General features: G+C 51.0%; 1 protein-coding gene across 4 annotated transcripts in view; it reads right to left on the reverse strand.

Annotated features, from left to right (window-relative positions):
* Positions 1–20,391, reverse strand: part of LOC140395747 (phosphoribosyl pyrophosphate synthase-associated protein 1) — a 56,693-nt gene extending 36,302 nt beyond the window's left edge. Inside the window, exons 1-4 of one of the 4 annotated variants that reach the window (XM_072483903.1) lie at positions 20,317–20,391; positions 5,749–5,801; positions 4,081–4,147; positions 1,552–1,724 (exon numbers count right to left, since the gene is read on the reverse strand). In XM_072483903.1, coding sequence (XP_072340004.1) covers positions 1,552–1,705 — 154 coding nt within the window. In that variant the 5' untranslated portion in view covers positions 1,706–1,724; positions 4,081–4,147; positions 5,749–5,801; positions 20,317–20,391. Of the gene's footprint in view, positions 1–1,551; positions 1,725–4,080; positions 4,148–4,906; positions 5,017–5,748; positions 5,802–20,316 lie in introns of those variants that run through there. The other 3 variants (XM_072483900.1, XM_072483901.1, XM_072483902.1) reach the window with 3 other exon arrangements.
* Positions 20,392–20,397: the final 6 nt, after the last annotated feature.

A 20,397-nucleotide genomic window follows, 5' to 3' on the forward strand; every position in this document is an offset into this window, starting at 1 on the left:
AGGTTGGAACTGGTCGAATAGATAAGGGCGAGTCAGTAGATGTGGTGTATTTGGGCTTTCAGAAGGCTTTTAATAAGATCCCTCATCAGAGGTTAGTGGGCAAAATTAAAGCTCATGGGATAGGGGGCACAGATCGAGAATTAGTTAACAGCCAGGAAACAGAGAGTGGGAATAAAGGAGTCTTTTTCTGAGTGACGGGCAGTGATGAGTGAGGCACCCCAGGGATCAGTTCTTGGGCCCCAGCTGTTCACAATATAAATAAATGACCTGGATGAGGGAACCAAATGTGACATTTCCATGTTTGCTGATAACACAAAACTGAACAGCATTGAGGGTTGTGAGGCGGATGCAAGGAGCCTTCAAGGTGATTGAGACAAGTTGAGCGACTGGACAAACACGGTAGCACAGTGGTTAGTACTATTGCTTCACAGCGCCAGTATCCCAGGTTCGATTCCCGGCTTGGGTCGCTGTCTGTGCGGAGTCTGCACGTTCTCCCCGTGTCTGCGTGGGTTTCCTCCGTGTGCTCCGGTTCCCCCCCACAAGTCCCGAAAGACGCGCTGTTAGGTGAACTGGACATTCTGAATTCTCCCTCAGTGTACCCGAACAGGCGCCGGAATGTGGCGACCCGGGGCTTTTCACAGTAACTTTGTTGCAGTGTTAATGTAAACCTACTTATGACAATAAAATATTATTATTATAAGTGCGGATGTACAAAGGGATCTTGTACGCCAGCCAATGAAAGTGGAGAGGCAGGTGCAATGAGCAATTCTGAAGGCCAATACTATGTGAGCCTTCATTGCAAGAGGATTTGAGTTCAGAAGTTGAGATATCTTACTGCAGTTATACAAGACCTTGGTGAGGCCACACCTGGAGTAGTGTGCACAATATTGGCTCCTTATCTAAGAAAGGATGGATTTTCCACAGAGGGAGTGCAATGGAGGTTCATTAGGCTGATACTGGGCTTGGCGTGACTGTCCTATGAAGAGAGATTGGATTGACTGGGCCTGTGTTCACTGGAGTTGAGAAGAATGAGAGGAGATTGGATTGAAACGTAGAAAATTCTAACAGGGCTGACAGACTAGATGCAGGGAGCATGTTTCCTTGGTTGGGGAATCTAGAACCAGGGTCACACTCTCAGGATACAGGGGAGACCATTTAGGACTGAGATGAAGAAACATTTCTTAACTCCATTCTCTACCACAGAAGGCTGTGGAGGGCAAGTCACTGAATGTGTTAAAGAGTTAAATAATTTTTAGATTTTAATGGCATCAAGGGGTATGGGGATGGGGCGGGAATATGGCCGTGCGATAGAGACTCAGCCATGATCATATTGAACGGTGGAGCGGGCTCGGTGCTCGGTGGGGGGGGGGGGGGGGGGGGTCACACAATAGCAGAGATGCAGAGGATGGGGAAGTGTTCCCTCAGGCAGAGCTCCTGCGATGTATATCCAGCTGGAAATAAACAGTAACGGTTTCAACAAACTCGTCTCAACGAGCTGCCTTGGAGAAAACAGACAAATCTCAGAGAACCCCAGCTGGACCGTAAACTCACCTGCTTTGGCCAGCATGCACGCAAGTAGCTTACACACAATGGAGCCCCTCTTTCTCATCTTACATTGCTTGCTGTAGGGGAAGTAGGGAATGACACCAATGATGTTCCGGGCACACGAGGTTTTGCAGGCATAGGCCATGACCAGTAATTCCATTACAGCGGTGTTAACATCCCTGCAAAAGAGCAAACGTTTAGCCTGGTCACAACATCTCAGCAATAACGCAACTTCACTCATCTCGAACACATGTACTTACCAGCTCAGCCATTAACATTTTGCTTATCTTATCTCCGAAGGCTAAGGTACACGGAGATGAATGAGGTTATTGAGCCCAAGCCCCTACGGGAGCTTACAAACCCCATCATACAATCGTAAATTACTATATTACTCACATAGAATATATCTCTCTTTTCCGAGTTTATACGCTGCCCACATCAGTTTGGTGAATTATAAACAACTCGGCCACGGCGAGGAAGCTGCTGTGATGCAGCCTCTGAACCCGCTGCTTTCTTTCAGAACAACACGGAGTATAACCCGGGAGCAGTGGGCCAATCCCCGATTGCTGGGTGGATTCGGAGATGCAGGTTCAAGTTTCCCAGTGTGCAACGGCCGGGAAATTTAAAGTGCTGAAGCCGGATTCTCCGTTCCTGAGACTAAGTGTTGACGCCGGGACAGGATTAGTGGAGTTTCCACCACAGCAAAACTGGCGCCGCACCGGGATCGATTCAGCGAGTGCGGAGGGTCTCGCACCGACCGGCTCCACGTGGAACACAACCGATTCCAGTGAGAAACGGGGCCGGATTTGCCGGGTCCGTGATTGGCACTCGGGAGGCTGACAAGCTGCAGCCGCAGAGACACATTACACTCCCCACACACACCATCCCAGCCAGCGAGATGGCAGCAAGACCCGTGGCCCCGAGGTTCACCAACGTGGATCTGGAGACCTCACTGGATGCTTTGGAGAGACAGACAAATCCTGTGCCCCAGGGTGGGAAGATTGCTGCCAGTTGCCGCCATTCGCTGGGGCTGGACAAAGGTGGCAGAGGTGGTCAGCGCCGTGGGCAACTGTACGAACCGACCAGCAGTGCAGGAAAAAACTGCACAACCTCCTCAGGGTGAATACTGGCACTAACCCCCCTCCCACACACCCATAACCCAGCACCCGCCCAATCGGAACCGCCGGGTGCGGGGAAGGCTGGAGGAACCCCCACGGACCTGGGGCCCCTCACCGCAGCAGAAGGCGGCACTGGGCGTCATCAGTGGGCATCGGGCGAGGAAGTGAGAGCCCCACTACATTGTGGTTCCCCGTGGCATTGTGCCACCTCACCCCACACCACCCTCCCCCCTCCAACACACCCCTCTAGTCTGGGGACTTGCCGTCACAGTTGTCTCCAACATTCTCCACCATCCCACAGACACTCACCTCGGTTGGGCACTTTACTGAAGAGGTTCCTGGGGCGCTATCTGGTGCGCACCACACACATGCTCCTGTACAGAAGGTGGAGGTAGGTAGTCCCGAGCGGGCTGGCGGTTGGAGGACGGGCCGGCCCCAGGGATTAGCTGCCATCCAGGTGGGTTTCGGCTTCAGGAACGTACGGTCCCATCAATTGTGGAGATGCAGTCGCAGAGCCAGGGACTACAGGCAGCATGGTAGCACAGTGGTTAGCACTGTAGCTTCACAGCACCAGGGACCCGGGTTCGATTCCCGAGTATTCCTGGCCTCGGACATGGAGATCCATGGTTGAAACCTTCGCCCCCAAGGCCTCCATCGCAGACGCCACCCGTGTGATGTTGACCTGCGTGGCACGCATGGTGGGCACCACACCCTGCTCCCGCACGCGGTGGACTCCTCCAACTGCACCTGCTGGTGCTGGATGCTCGTTGACAACCCCCATATATTAATAATAATCTTTATTGTCACAAGTAGGCTTACATTAACACTGCAATGACGTTACTGTGAAAATCCCCTCATCGCCACATTCCGTCGCCTGTTCGGGTACACAGAGGGAGAATTCAGAATGTCCAATTCACCTAACAGCACGTCTTTCGGGACTGTGGGAGGAAACCGGAGCACCCGGAGGAAACCCACGCAGACACAGGCAGAACGTGCAGACTCCGCACAGACAGTGACCCAAGTCGGGAATCGAACCCGGGTCCCTGGCGCTGTGGAGCAACAGTACTAACCACTGTGTTGCCCCTCCAAGTGCTGAATATCCATGAATATATAGTTCCCAATTTTGGTCACCCTGTAGCCACGTCTTTGTAATGGCAATGAAATCATAATTACCTGAATTTGTGCATTCAACTGGACACTGGACTTGGTTTCCTGAGCAACGACATCCAGCCCTCTTCCTAATTTTGCACTGTGCATCCAGAAAGTTAATATTCTGCAAAAAGGCACGAGGATGAAAACTAGCCTCCACCCTCCCCCCCGCCCCTCCGGACCCCTTTCCACCTATACTTGCTCCAGCGACACTGCATGCTGCAGAGAAGGACAGTGATTACTGAGGCAGCAGCTTGGTGACATTTACCTCGAGATGGTTTGGATGATGAAAATATCCTGGCCACGAACGGATTCTTTTATCTCCACCCGGGTTTCTGTTAAGACAGAATGCAACATGCTGAGAAATAAGACACCATGAGTTATGCTTTGTAACTGAAGTTAGACTCTGTTTTAGCCAATAAACAGGTTTCAGAGATTACATCCCAATTTGGGAAATTTGTAACGATAACTCAACAAAGGAGAACATCAGCCAGCAGCTCTGTCCCAAACCGCTAGTCAGTAATTTGTGGGTGCAACTACGTGGGGGTGATACAGTCCTGTTCTCCACTGTGGTCCATAAAGGACAAGTGGAGTAGGGACCAGACGGGACAACACGGACACCTGACAGCTATGTTGGTAATCTGATACCAACAACAGACTCCAGAAACACAGAACCCCCATCCCCGGGGGGCAGGCGGCCGGACCGGCGGGGGGGCAGGCGGCCGGACCGGCGGGGGGCAGGCGGCCGGACCGGCGGGGGGGCAGGCGGCCGGACCGGCGGGGGGGCAGGCGGCCGGACCGGCGGGGGGGCAGGCGGCCGGACCCTCGGCGGACACGCGGCCGGACTCACGGCGGTCCCGCTGCCGGACCTGTGACGGGTTCGATCCCGGCTCTGGGTCACTGTCCGTGTGGAGTTTGCACATTCTCCCCGTGTTTGCGTGGGTTTCGCCCCCACAACACAAAGATGTGCAGGGTAGGTGGATTGGCTGCGCTAAATTGCCCCTTAATTGGAAAGAAAAAGAAAGAGTTCATGTATCAGATCTGTCGTCAGAAATCCTCCGTTCTGCTGCAAAGCCATCAAACTGAATCTTAACTGTTCCTCTCCACAGATGCTGCTTCACCTACTGAACATTCAGCATTTTCTGTTAGTATTTCAGATGTCCAGCATCTACAGTATTTGCTTTGTATCAGCGTTCCAGCAAAGAAACTCCTTTCATAGAGAGCGGTGTACACAAATATCAAGAGATGCACAAACGCCACGTTTACTGAAAGGAAATTGTTGAATCTGCAGCCACACTCCCAGATGCCACAGCAAATATAAAATGGAATTCAAGGTCAATGATTACTGCGTACTGCCAACAAGGCCCCACCCCCCCACACAGGCAGCTAAACCTTCAGTGGCAGAATGCGGTTGCATATCCAGCCAGCAATCTTCAGAAATGTAACCACTTTTCACATGTTTGTGATGGGAGGGCAGGGGAAGAACCGAGGAATCAGGATAATTAGAGTTTATGCACAAATGTCACATGTTTCCTGGACCGAGAACTGAACATTACAGCAGTACAGGGCGACACGGTGACACAGTGGTTAGCACTGCTGCCTCATGGTGCCAGGGATCCGGGTCCAATCCCCGCTGGGTCACTGTGCGGAGTCTGCACGTTCTCCCAGTGTCTGCGTGGGTTTCCTCCGGGTGCTCCCGTTTCCTCCCACAGTGCAAAGATGTGCAGGTTAGGTGGATTGGTCAAGCTAAATTGCCCTTAGTGTCCAAAGGTTAGGTGGGGTTATGGTGTTACAGGGATAGGATGGGGTAGTGGGCCTTGGTACGGTGCTCTCTCAGAGGGTCGGTGTAGACTCAATGGGCCTAATAGCCTCCTTCTGTAGGGATTCTATGATACACTGTTATCGTCACTCCACACAAGGGAATGTAGCCACTTACCCCGGTTGGGTTCCTGGTAAACCACAGCTTTGCCAAGTTCAACTCCAAGACGTCTAAAGAAAAACAAAAAGTGATTAAAAGTTTATAACTGCAGTCTCAGTCTTCTCAATGTGAGCAATATTATAATTACAGACCGGGTACTAATTCAAAGTAACCAACAGCAGTTGGAGCCCAAAGGCAAGGAGAAGCGTGACGAGCACAAGGACAATTACTGTTGATTTCGTTCCAATTAACTTTTGGGTAATGGTTTAACCTTTTAAGTATTCACTGGTTTATGGAAGATCAGACAAATTGTACAATTTCCATTTGAAAATATGCAGAATTAGTTTACTCAGGTTCAATTGCATTTAAGTATCAGATGATGAACTTAATTACATAAAAATCTAAAATTTCCTTTACATAAAAAACAAAACGCTGGATGAACTCAGCAAGACAAAGAACAAAAGAACAAAGAAAATTACAGCACAGGAACAGGCCCTTTGGCCCTCCCAGCCTGCTCCGATCCAGATCTATCTAAACCAGCAGCATCTGTGGAGAAAGAACCAGAGTTGCCATGGAGAATCTAGGGGATTATTGTTTCCCAAGCTTTAGTTTAATTCAAAAGAGATGCAAAAGCTGGACATATTCCTTTTGCCTGCTGAGGACAGGTCCCTGAATGAATACATGTAGCTTCGAGCAAACGTAAGAGAGCCACATTGCGAGCCCAACTATTTTCTGAATCTGTATTCATTGAACTTATGAATTTGGAAACTCACACGGTTGAATTCAGCTTTAATGACACCAAGCATGCCCAGAGAAATGGTTTTGCTACAGGATCAACGTTAGGCACAGCTCTCCAACTTTTTTATTGGTTTCCATGAGAAACATGTTTTTGATAGGATGACACCTAACGTTTTGTAAAAATAAAATTTACAGTTCAGAAGGAAGCCAATCGGCCCATTGAGTCTGCACCAGCCCTTAGAAAGGGCACTCCACCCAAGCCCACACCTCCACCCTATCCCCGTAACCCAACCTAACCTAACCATTTTGGACATTGAGGCAATTTAGCGTCGCCAATCCACTACCTGCACATCTTTGGACTGTGGGAGGAAACCGGAGCACCCGGAGGAAACCCACGCACACACGGGGAAAACGTGCAGACTCCACAGACAGTGACCCAAGCCGGGAATCGAACCTGGGACCCTGGAGCTGTGAAGCAACTGTGCTAACCACTGTGCTACCCTGCTGCCCTTTCTACCCCTTCCAAATCTTTTATACGTACATAATAAGTTTGCTATATTTGAACGTGCAGTTGCAATGTAACACACCAGAATGGGCTCCAGCCCAATGTTAAAATTCACCTTTCTAATGGGGCAGTCGATTGAGCTCCCTGTCCTTGACGTTGAGAAATCCACTATGCGTTCTCTGACTGTCTACCTTCACTGATCAATATACACATTGGGATCAGTGTTGGGCCCACAACTGTTCACAATTTACATAGATGATTTGGAGTTGGGGACCAAGGGCAATGTGTCCACGTTTGCAGACGACACTAAGGTAAGTGGTAAAGGAAAAAGTGCAGAGGATACTGGAAGTCTGCAGAGGGATTTGGATAGGCTAAGTGAATGGGCTAGGGTCTGGCAGATGGAATACAATGTTGACAAATGTGAGGTTATCCATTTTGGTAGGAATAACAGCAAAAGGGATTATTATTTAAATGATAAAATATTAAAACATGCTGCTGTGCAGAGAGACCTGGGTGTGCTAGTGCATGAGTCGCAAAAAGTTGGTTTTCAGGTGCAACAGGTGATTAAGAAGGCAAATGGAATTTTGTCCTTCATTGCTAGAGGGATGGAGTTTAAGACTAGGGAGGTTCTGCTGCAATTGTATAAGGTGTTAGTGAGGCCACACCTGGAGTAGTGTGTTCAGTTTTGGTCTCCTTACTTGAGAAAGGACGTACTGGCACTGGAGGGTGTGCAGAGGAGATTCACTAGGTTAATCCCAGATCTGAAGGGGTTGGATTACGAAGAGAGGTTGAGTAGACTGGGACTGTACTCGTTGGAATTTAGAAGGATGAGGGGGGGTCTTATAGAAACATATAAGATTATGAAGGGAATAGATAGGATAGATGCGGGCAGGTTGTTTCCACTGGCGGGTGAAAGCAGAACTAGGGGGCATAGCCTCAAAATAAGGGGAAGTAGATTTAGGACTGAGTTTAGGAGGAACTTCTTCACCCAAAGGGTTGTGAATCTATGGAATTCCTTGCCCAGTGAAGCAGTAGAGGCTCCTTCATTAAATGTTTTTAAGATAAAGATAGATAGTTTTTTGAAGAATAAAGGGATTAAGGGTTATGGTGTTCGGGCCGGAAAGTGGAGCTGAGTCCACAAAAGATCAGCCATGATATCATTGAATGGCGGAGCAGGCTCGAGGGGCCAGATGGCCTACTCCTGCTCCTAGTTCTTATGTTCTTATGTTCTTATGATTCCTTTAGCTGCACTGGCGCATCGTGTCTTGTGCACACTCACCAATGGGTCAAAGGCTGCCATGTTTGGACATGAATGGTGTCAGTCTACCTCAAACGTATCGCACAAATTTGAGCAACAAGTGAAGCTCCGCGCTACTACTATATAGCTGTAACACAAATTGGTGTTTTACTGTAACAGGATGCTGCTGTCCAACCAAAAATGATCTTCCCCCCACACAAATGAGTAAACTAATAAATCAATTTTAGTGTCGTGTGATGCCAGATGCATAGGCCATATGTCCCAGTGCCTGGCAGATCGCATCAAACCACTTATCCCTTCGATTGTTCGCAACAAGCAGAGTACAGACTGCACTCAACCAGCCCAAAACACAGAATACAAAGTCTAACATTAGATGCAATTCTGTGATTGGACAGCATTTGCTGAACAATCCTCAGTGTACTAAGCATTACACTAACATTCAATTTAAGATAATCGGTCAGATTCGCAACTTGCTAGAAGTTACACATACTTCCTGCAGGGACTGATCCTCTGCAGGGAAAAGGAATATGTGCAGACACTGCCCATTTTTTGAATTTAACAAAGGGGGACAATAACTCCCAGGTGCATTCTCCATGGCAATGCCTTAAACAACCAGCACCTTTTTGTCGTGCAGTATATATTGTTTTTTCCTTTAAAATTAGATATTCTGGTAGCTGCCGTGATGAGTGCAAGATGAAAAGCTTTGACAGCACCTCTCTTTTTTTCAGTAATACTCAAGTCCGACACTAACAAGTGTGGAAATCAGAAATTATTCCACTGGTGTGTCAACTATCTCTAACCCAGTACCATAACCACCACACAGGATAGATTTCTCAAATGAACTGTATACAAAGGAATAAAATCAGGAGTGGAAAAGTGAAAGAGCTGTGAGTTGCTGCAAGGTTACCATTTTTATGAAACAGAGGAGTGATTAATACATGACGTATGGGGATCACAGTACAACCAGGGTTAGAATTGCTTCATGGCCTTATTCTTTGTTGATAGCAATCTCGGAAACATTTATTAACTCAGGGTGTTAACCCACTCATTCCGCAACCTATTTGAGGATTTCTCAGATGGAGGGAGCTTTACTCTGTAACCCCGTGCTGTACCTGTCCTGGGAGTGTTTGATGGGGACAGTGTGGAGGGAGCTTTATTCTGTATCTAACCCCATGCTGTACCTGTCCTGGGAGTGTTTGATGGGGACAGTGTAGAGGGAGCTTTACTGTGTATCTAACCCCGTGCTGTACCTGTCCTGGGAGTGTTTGATGGGGACAGTGTAGAGGGAGCTTTACTCTGTATCTAACCCCGTGCTGTACCTGTCCTGGGAGTGTTTGATGGGGACAGTGTGGAGGGAGCTTTATTCTGTATCTAACCCCATGCTGTACCTGTCCTGGGAGTGTTTGATGGGGACAGTGTAGAGGGAGCTTTACTCTGTATCTAACCCCGTGCTGTACCTGTCCTGGGAGTGTTTGATGGGGACAGTGTGGAGGGAGCTTTATTCTGTATCTAACCCCATGCTGTACCTGTCCTGGGAGTGTTTGATGGGGACAGTGTAGAGGGAGCTTTACTGTGTATCTAACCCCGTGCTGTACCTGTCCTGGGAGTGTTTGATGGGGACAGTGTAGAGGGAGCTTTACTCTGTATCTAACCCCGTGCTGTACCTGTCCTGGGAGTGTTTGATGGGGACAGTGTAGAGGGAGCTTTACTCTGTATCTAACCCCATGCTGTACCTGTCCTGGGAGTGTTTGATGGGGACAGTGTAGAGGGAGCTTTACTCTGTATCTAACCCCGTGCTGTACCTGTCCTGGGAGTGTTTGATGGGGACAGTGTAGAGGGAGCTTTACTCTGTATCTAACCCCGTGCTGTACCTGTCCTGGGAGTGTTTGATGGGGACACTGCAGAGGGAGCTTTACTCTGTATCTAACCCCGTGCTGTACCTGTCCTGGGAGTGTTTGATGGGGACAGTGTAGAGGGAGCTTTACTCTGTATCTAACCCCGTGCTGTACCTGTCCTGGGAGTGTTTGATGGGGACACTGCAGAGGGAGCTTTACTCTGTATCTAACCCCGTGCTGTACCTGTCCTGGGAGTGTTTGATGGGGACACTGCAGAGGGAGCTTTACTCTGTATCTAACCCCGTGATGTACCTGTCCTGGGAGTGTTTGATGGGGACACTGCAGAGGGAGCTTTACTCTGTATCTAACCCCGTGCTGTACCTGTGCTGGGAGTGTTTGATGGGGACAGTGTAGAGGGAGCTTTACTCTGTATCTAACCCCGTGCTGTACCTGTCCTGGGAGTGTTTGATGGGGACAGTGTAGAGGGAGCTTTACTCTGTATCTAACCTCGTGCTGTACCTGTCCTGGGAGTGTTTGATGGGGACACTGCAGAGGGAGCTTTACTCTGTATCTAACCCAGTGCTGTACCTGTCCTGGGAGTGTTTGATGGGGACAGTGTAGAGGGAGCTTTACTCTGTATCTAACCCCGTGCTGTACCTGTCCTGGGAGTGTTTGATGGGGACAGTGTAGAGGGAGCTTTACTCTGTATCTAACCCCGTGCTGTACCTGTCCTGGGAGTGTTTGATGGGGACAGTGTAGAGGGAGCTTTACTCTGTATCTAACCCCGTGCTGTACCTGTCCTGGGAGTGTTTGGTGGGGACAGTGTAGAGGGAGCTTTACTCTGTGTCTAACCCCGTGCTGTACCTGTCCTGGGAGTGTTTGATGGGGACAGTGTAGAGGGAGCTTTTCTCTGTATCTAACCCCGTGCTGTACCTGTCCTGGGAGTGTTTGATGGGGACAGTGTAGAGGGAGCTTTACTCTGTGTCTAACCCCGTGCTGTACCTGTCCTGGGAGTGTTTGATGGGGACAGTGTAGAGGGAGCTTTACTCTGTATCTAACCCCGTGCTGTACCTGTCCTGGGACTGTTTGATGGGGACAGTGTAGAGGGAGCTTTACTCTGTGTCTAACCCCGTGCTGTACCTGTCCTGGGAGTGTTTGATGGGGACAGTGTAGAGGGAGCTTTACTCTGTATCTAACCCCGTGCTGTGCCTGTCCTGGGAGTGTTTGATGGGGACAGTGTAGAGGGAGCTTTACTCTGTATCTAGCCCCGTGCTGTGCCTGTCCTGGGAGTGTTTGATGGGGACAGTGTAGAGGGAGCTTTACTCTGTATCTAACCCCGTGCTGTACCTGTCCTGGGAGTGTTTGATGGGGACAGTGTAGAGGGGGCTTTACTCTGTATCTAACCCCGTGCTGTGCCTGTCCCGGGAGTGTTTGATGGGGACAGTGTAGAGGGAGCTTTACTCTGTATCTAACCCCGTGCTGTGCCTGTCCCGGGAGTGTTTGATGGGGACAGTGTAGAGGGAGCTTTACTCTGTATCTAACCCCGTGCTGTGCCTGTCCCGGGAGTGTTTGATGGGGACAGTGTAGAGGGAGCTTTACTCTGTATCTAACCCCGTGCTGTACCTGTCCTGGGAGTGTTTGATGGGGACAGTGTAGAGGGGGCTTTACTCTGTATCTAACCCCGTGCTGTACCTGTCCTGGGAGTGTTTGATGGGGACAGTGTAGAGGGAGCTTTACTCTGTATCTAACCCCGTGCTGTACCTGTCCTGGGAGTGTTTGATGGGGACAGTGTAGAGGGAGCTTTACTCTGTATCTAACCCCGTGCTGTACCTGTCCTGGGAGTGTTTGATGGGGACAGTGTAGAGGGAGCTTTACTCTGTATCTCACCCCGTGCTGTACCTGTCCTGGGTGTGTTTGATGGGGACAGTGTAGAGGGAGCTTTACTCTGTATCTAACCCCGTGCTGTACCTGTCCTGGGAGTGTTTGATGGGGACAGTGTAGAGGGAGCTTTACTCTGTGTCTAACCCCGTGCTGTACCTGTCCTGGGAGTGTTTGATGGGGACAGTGTAGAGGGAGCTTTACTCTGTATCTAACCCCGTGCTGTACCTGTCCTGGGAGTGTTTGATGGGGACAGTGTAGAGGGAGCTTTGCTCTGTATCTAACCCCGTGCTGTACCTGTCCTGGGAGTGTTTGATGGGGACAGTGTAGAGGGAGCTTTGCTCTGTATCTAACCCCGTGCTGTACCTGTCCTGGGAGTGTTTGATGGGGACAGTGTAGAGGGAGCTTTGCTCTGTATCTAACCCTGTGCTGTACCTGACCTGGGAGTGTTTGATGGGGACAGTGTAGAGGGAGCTTTGCTCTGTATCTAACCCCGTGCTGTACCTGTCCTGGGAGTGTTTGATGGGGACAGTGTAGAGGGAGCTTTACTCTGTATCTAACCCCGTGCTGTGCCTGTCCTGGGAGTGTTTGATGGGGACAGTGTAGAGGGAGCTTTACTCTGTATCTAACCCCGTGCTGTGCCTGTCCTGGGAGTGTTTGATGGGGACAGTGTAGAGGGAGCTTTACTCTGTATCTAACCCCGTGCTGTACCTGTCCTGGGAGTGTTTGATGGGGACAATGGAGAAGGAGCAAAGGCAATGGTATAGAGGTTCAAAGATAAGGGCTTCAATCCAACTAAAATGGGTAGCAGTGGTTAGCACTGTTGCTTCACAGCGCCAGGGTCCCAGGTTAGATTCCAGGCTTGGGTCGCTGTCTGTGTGGAGTCTGCATCTTCTCCCCATGTCTTCATGAGTTTCCTCCGGGTGCTCCGGTTTCCTCCCACAAGTCCCGAAAGACGAGCTTGTTAGGTGAATTGGACATTCTGAATTCTCCCTCTGTGTACCCGAACAGGCGCCGGAATGTGGCGACTAGGGGATTTTCACAGTAACCTCATTGCAGTGGTAATGTAAGCCTACTTGTGACACTAATAAAGATTATATTATTATTTAACAAAGTCATTTTTACTCATCACAATGTCAGAAAGGCACCTCTGCAGCAAATATTGAAGTTTCAGGTGTATCAGATAGGTGATGCAAGCTCAGCATTTATGGACAATGTCCAGTGCTGGAGTAAATGTTTTCACTCCCTCCACCATTGGTACCCTGTTGTTGGCGTGGAGTATTCACATCATTTTAGCAACTCACCAATATTTCTTCAACAGAACTTTCCAAATTTGAAAAATGAAAATCGCTCGTCACAAGTAGGTTTCAAATGAAGTTACTGTGAAAAGCCCCTAGTCGCCACATTCCGGCGCCTGTTCGGGGAGGCCGGTACGGGAATTGAACCCACGCTGCTGGCCTTGTTCTGCATTACAAGCCAGCTGCCTAGCCCACTGAGCTAAACCGGCCTGTGAAATTTGTAACTTCTGCCATCTTTTGAGACAAAGGCAGTAGCACATTATCACCTCCAAGTCGAAAATCATCTTGCTGTTTTTCGATTATCTCTGGGTCAAAATCCTGAACTCCCTCTCTAACAGCATAGAAGGTGTACCTACATCACAAGGACTGCAGCAGTTCAAGGTAGCGGCTTCTTGAGACAATAAATGCATGTCTTCTCATGCAGACATCCAGAAAAGAATGAAGCCAAACCTTTGAGATCAGTCTGGATTTGTCCCGTTTCCTCTTGTGCGAGAATCTAAAATAGGAACTAGGACAAGGGGTTCACTGTTTAAAAATAAAGGGTCACTCATTTAAGATGGAGATGAGAATTGTTTTCTCGCAGGGTTGAGAGTCTCTCGAACTCTCTTCCTCACAAGACAGTGGAAACAGAATCATTGATCATCTTTAAAACAGAACCAGTTAGATACTTGAGAAGCAAGGGTGAGAAAGTGTAATCAGGGTCAGGCAGGACTGTGGGATTGAGGTTACATCCATTCAGCCATGATCTGAGTGAATGTTGGAGCAGGCTCGAGGGGCCGAGTGGCCTCATCCTGATCCTAGTTTGTATGATAGGTAGATTCCACCACGCTCGCTCTCAGGTAGCATTGAACCGGCCTCCACCACGCTCGCTCTCAGGTAGCATTGAACCGGCCTCCACCACGCTCGCTCTCAGGTAGCATTGAACCGGCCTCCACCACGCTCGCTCTCAGGTAGCATTGAACCGGCCTCCACCACGCTCGCTCTCAGGTAGCATTGAACCGGCCTCCACCACGCTCGCTCTCAGGTAGCATTGAACCGGCCTCCACCACGCTCGCTCTCCGGCAGCATTGAACCGGCCTCCACCACGCTCGCTCTCAGGTAGCATTGAACCGGCCTCCACCACGCTCGCTCTCAGGCAGCATTGAACCGGCCTCCACCACGCTCGCTCTCAGGCAGCATTGAACCGGCCTCCACCACGCTCGCTCTCAGGTAGCATTGAACCGGCCTCCACCACGCTCGCTCTCAGGTAGCATTGAACCGGCCTCCACCACGCTCGCTCTCAGGTAGCATTGAACCGGCCTCCACCACGCTCGCTCTCAGGTAGCATTGAACCGGCCTCCACCTCGCTCGCTCTCAGGTAGCATTGAACCGGCCTCCACCACGCTCGCTCTCAGGCAGAACATTGAACCTGCCTCCACCACGCTCGCTCTCAGGTAGCATTGAACCGGCCTCCACCACGCTCGCTCTCAGGTAGCATTGAACCGGCCTCCACCACGCTCGCTCTCAGGTAGCATTGAACCGGCCTCCACCACGCTCGCTCTCAGGCAGAACATTGAACCGGCCTCCACCACGCTCGCTCTCAGGTAGCATTGAACCGGCCTCCACCACGCTCGCTCTCAGGCAGAACATTGAACCGGCCTCCACCACGCTCGCTCTCAGGTAGCATTGAACCGGCCTCCACCACGCTCGCTCTCAGGTAGCATTGAACCGGCCTCCACCACGCTCGCTCTCAGGTAGCATTGAACCGGCCTCCACCACGCTCGCTCTCAGGTAGCATTGAACCGGCCTCCACCACGCTCGCTCTCAGGCAGAACGTTGAACCGGCCTCCACCACGCTCGCTCTCAGGTAGCATTGAACCGGCCTCCACCACGCTCGCTCTCAGCATTGAACCGGCCTCCACCACGCTCGCTCTCAGGCAGCATTGAACCGGCCTCCACCACGCTCGCTCTCAGGCAGCATTGAACCGGCCTCCACCACGCTCGCTCTCAGCATTGAACCGGCCTCCACCACGCTCGCTCTCAGGCAGCACATTGAACCGGCCTCCACCACGCTCGCTCTCAGGTAGCATTGAACCGGCCTCCACCACGCTCGCTCTCAGGCAGCATTGAACCGGCCTCCACCACGCTCGCTCTCAGGCAGCATTGAACCGGCCTCCACCACGCTCGCTCTCAGGCAGCATTGAACCGGCCTCCACCACGCTCGCTCTCAGCATTGAACCGGCCTCCACCACGCTCGCTCTCAGGCAGCATTGAACCGGCCTCCACCACGCTCGCTCTCAGGCAGCATTGAACCGGCCTCCACCACGCTCGCTCTCAGGTAGCATTGAACCGGCCTCCACCACGCTCGCTCTCAGGCAGAACATTGAACCGGCCTCCACCACGCTCGCTCTCAGGTAGCATTGAACCGGCCTCCACCACGCTCGCTCTCAGGTAGCATTGAACCGGCCTCCACCACGCTCGCTCTCAGCATTGAACCGGCCTCCACCACGCTCGCTCTCAGCATTGAACCGGCCTCCACCACGCTCGCTCTCAGGCAGCATTGAACCGGCCTCCACCACGCTCGCTCTCAGGCAGAACATTGAACCGGCCTCCACCACGCTCGCTCTCAGGTAGCATTGAACCGGCCTCCACCACGCTCGCTCTCAGGCAGAACATTGAACCGGCCTCCACCACGCTCGCTCTCAGGTAGCATTGAACCGGCCTCCACCACGCTCGCTCTCAGGTAGCACATTGAACCGGCCTCCATCACGCTCGCTCTCAGGTAGCATTGAACCGGCCTCCACCACGCTCGCTCTCAGGTAGCATTGAACCGGCCTCCACCACGCTCGCTCTCAGGCAGAACATTGAACCGGCCTCCACCACGCTCGCTCTCAGGCAGAACATTGAACCGGCCTCCACCACGCTCGCTCTCAGGTAGCATTGAACCGGCCTCCACCACGCTCGCTCTCAGGCAGAACATTGAACCGGCCTCCACCACGCTCGCTCTCAGGCAGAACATTGAACCGGCCTCCACCACGCTCGCTCTCAGGTAGCATTGAACCGGCCTCCACCACGCTCGCTCTCAGGTAGCATTGAACCGGCCTCCACCACGCTCGCTCTCAGCATTGAACCGGCCTCCACCACGCTCGCTCTCAGGCAGCATTGAACCGGCCTCCACCTCGCTCGCTCTCAGGTAGCATTGAACCGGCCTCCACCTCGCTCGCTCTCAGGTAGCATTGAACCGGCCTCCACCACGCTCGCTCTCAGCATTGAACCGGCCTCCACCACGCTCGCTCTCAGGCAGCATTGAACCTGCCTCCACCACGCTCGCTCTCAGCATTGAACCGGCCTCCACCACGCTCGCTCTCAGCATTGAACCGGCCTCCACCACGCTCGCTCTCAGGCAGCATTGAACCTGCCTCCACCACGCTCGCTCTCAGCATTGAACCGGCCTCCACCACGCTCGCTCTCAGCATTGAACCGGCCTCCACCACGCTCGCTCTCAGCATTGAACCGGCCTCCACCACGCTCGCTCTCAGCATTGAACCGGCCTCCACCACGCTCGCTCTCAGGCAGCATTGAACCTGCCTCCACCACGCTCGCTCTCAGCATTGAACCGGCCTCCACCACGCTCGCTCTCAGGCAGCATTGAACAGGCCTCCACCACGCTCGCTCTCAGGTAGCATTGAACCGGCCTCCACCATGCTCGCTCTCAGGCAGCATTGAACCGGCCTCCACCATGCTCGCTCTCAGGCAGCATTGAACCGGCCTCCACCACGCTCGCTCTCAGGCAGCACATTCCAGACCTTCAGTCCTCGCTGTGTGAAAACCTCTCAAGCCGCTTCTGCTCCTCTTACCAGTTTCTTCAAATGGGTGCTGTCTCGTTCTCGACACTGACACCAATGGGAACAGTTTCTGCCCATGTTCTCTATCCAGACCCCTCATAATTTCGAATACCTCTGTCAAACCTCTTCTCAACCATATCCTCGCCAAAGAAAATAGCCCCAACCTCTCCAATTGATCAACGTAACTGGAACTAACTCAATGACCTCATTATGACCTCAATGAAGGCTGGAACAGGCTATTGGGACTAATTCAGTTGGTACCAGGAATTAACACCTATTGATGAGGAGCAAGAAGGGAAGCGAGGATTGCCTCATTCCAAAAGGAGGTTAGGAGATCTGATAGAGACTTTACCAGTTATCAGGCTTTTGATGGTCAGACTTTAGACAGCAGGTGGCGAACTTTGAATGAGACCATTGTAAAAACCCATCTCATCAATGTCCTTTGGGGAATGAAATCTGCCGTCCTTATCCTGTTTGGCCGAGGAAGTAAGAAGGAAGTTGGACAAAGGAGAACCAGTGGATGTGATTTATTTAGATTTCCAGAAGGCCTTTGACAAGGTGCCGCAGAGGAGACAGTTAAATAGGTTCAGAGCCCGTGGTGTTAAGGGTAAGATCCTGGCATGGATAGAGGATTGGCTGACTGGCAGAAGGCAGAGAGTGGGGATAAAGGGGTCTTTTTCAGGATGGCAGCCGGTGACTAGTGGTGTGCCTCAGGGGTCTGTGCTGGGACCACAACTTTTCACAATATACATTAATCATCTGGAAGAAGGAACTGAAGGTACTGTTGCTAAGTTTGCAGATGATACAAAGATCTGTAGAGGGACAGGTAGCATTGAGGAAGCAGGGGGGCTGCAGAAGGACTTGGACAGGCTAGGAGAGTGGGCAATGAAGTGGCAGATGGAATACATAGATACATTTCTATGTAGGAGCAGGAGGCGGCCTTTTGGCCCTTCGAGCCTGCTCCGCCATTCATCACCATCATGGCTGATCACCCAACTCAATGGGCTAATCCTGCTGTCTCCCCATAGCCTTTGATCCCATTCTCCCCAAGTGCTATATCCAGCCGCCTCTTGAATATATTCAAAGTTTTAGCATCAACTACTTCCTGTGGTAATGAATTCCACAGGCTCACCACTCTTTGGGTGAAGAAATGTCTCCTTATCTCTGTCCAAAATGGTTTACCCTGAATCCTCAGGCTGTGACCCCTGGTTCTGGACACACCCATCATTGGTAACATCGTCCCTGCATCGACCCTGTCTAGTCCTGTTAGAATTTTATAAGTCTCTATCAGGTCCCCCCTCATTCTGCTGAACTCCAGCGAGAACAATCCCAACCTAGTCAATCTCTCCTCATATGACAGTCCCACCATCCCTGGAATCAGTCTGGTAAACCTTCGCTGCGCTCCCTCGAGAGCAAGAACATCCTTCCTCAGCGAAGGAGATCAAAACTGCACACAATACTCCAGGTGTGGCCTCACAAAAGCCCTGTACAATTGCAGCAACACATCCCTGCTCCTGTACTCGAACCCTCTCGCAATGAAGGCCAACATACCATTAGCCTTCTTTACCGCCTGCTGCACCTGCATGCTTACCTTCAGCGACTGGTGCACAAGGACACCCAGGTCCCAGCACCGATCCCGGTGGTACCCCATTGGTTACTGTCTGCCAATTTGTAAAGGACCCATTAATTCCTACTCTTTGTTTCCTCTCTGCCAACCAGTTTTCTATCCACAATGTGAAAAGCGTGAGGTTCTGCACTTTGGAAGGAGGAATGGAGGCAGAGACTATTTTCTAAATGGGGAAATGCTTCGGAAACCAGGAGCACAAAGGGATTTGGGAGTCCTTGTTCACGATTCTCAAGGTTAATGTGCAGGTTCAGTCGGTAGTTAAGAATGCAAATGCAATGTGAGCATTCATGTCGAGAGGGCTAGAATACAAGACCAGGGATGTACTTCTGAGGCTGTATAAGGCTCTGGTCAGACCCCATTTGGAGCATTGTGAGCAGTTTTGGGCCCCGTATCTAAGGAAGGATGTACTGGTCTTGGAAAGGGTCCAGAGGAGGTTCACAAGAATGATCCCTGAAATGAAGAGTTTGTCATATGAGGAACGTTTGAGGACCCTGGGTCTGTACTCATTGGAGTTTAGAAGGATGAGGGGGGGATCTTATTGAAACTTACAGGATACCGCGAGGCCTGGATAGAGTGGACGTGGAGATGTTTCCACTTGTAGGAAAAACTAGAACCAGAGGACACCATCTCAGACTGAAGGGACAATCCTTTAAAACAGAGATGAGGAGGAATTTCTTCAGCCAGAGGGTGGTGAATCTGTGGAACTCTTTGCTGCGGAAGGCTGTGGAGGAAAAACCCCTGAGTGTCTTTAGAACATAGAAAATACAGCACAGAACAGGCCCTTCGGCCCACGATGTTTAAGACAGAGATAGATAGGCTCTTGATTAATTAGGCGATCAGGGGTCATGGGGTTATGGGGAAAAGGGGATGAGAAACATATCAGCCATGATTGAATGGCGGAGCAGACTTGATGGGCCGAGTGGCCTAATTCTGCTCCTATGTCTTATGGACACCTGGCTGCAGATTCAGAGCAATTTGGTTGATTTGTAACTGCCCCCCGCTGAAATGTCCTCGCCAGCCACTCAGTTGTGTCAAACCACTAAAAGGCCGATCAAGATGGAAACCGGATGGAACACGCAGCATCGAGCTAGGCCCAGAAGGACAAGGGCAGCAGACACATGGGAACACCAGCACCTGCAAGTTCCCCTCCAAGCCACTCACCATCCTGACTTGGAAATACATCGGCCGTTCCATCACTGTTGCTGGGGTAACATCATGGACTACCTCCCTGACAGCACGGTGGGTGTACCTACAGCACGTGGGCTGCAGTGGTTCAAAAAGATAGCTCATCGCCACATCTTCCAAGGGCATTTAGGGATGATCAATAAATGCTGGCCTAGTCAGCGACATCCAACATCTCAAAGATCAGAGGTAGGAGTTAGGAGAGAACATTTATACCGAGTGGCTGGGAACCTATTACGGAAAGTGGGTGCCTGTTTGAGGATTGACAGCTTTATGACAGGTCAAATAGCCAGTGGACAGCGTAAATAGCCAGACACACAACATGTGCCGCACAGGCAAGTGGAACACAGCGTCAGAAAGACCCCAGCTTCTGATTAAATGAAGGCTTATTCCTCGCAGTTTTATTTACAAAAAGAGCCACAAAATGAAGTTGCCACTTACTCAGTGATGCGTTTGGCTAATTCAGTGCAGGCTGTGTTGGAATTTGCTGAGAATACTCGGTAACCACCTTTCGCCACGTTC

This window comes from Scyliorhinus torazame, chromosome 18 (genome assembly GCF_047496885.1).
Source record: "Scyliorhinus torazame isolate Kashiwa2021f chromosome 18, sScyTor2.1, whole genome shotgun sequence".
Lineage (NCBI taxonomy): Eukaryota > Metazoa > Chordata > Chondrichthyes > Carcharhiniformes > Scyliorhinidae > Scyliorhinus > Scyliorhinus torazame.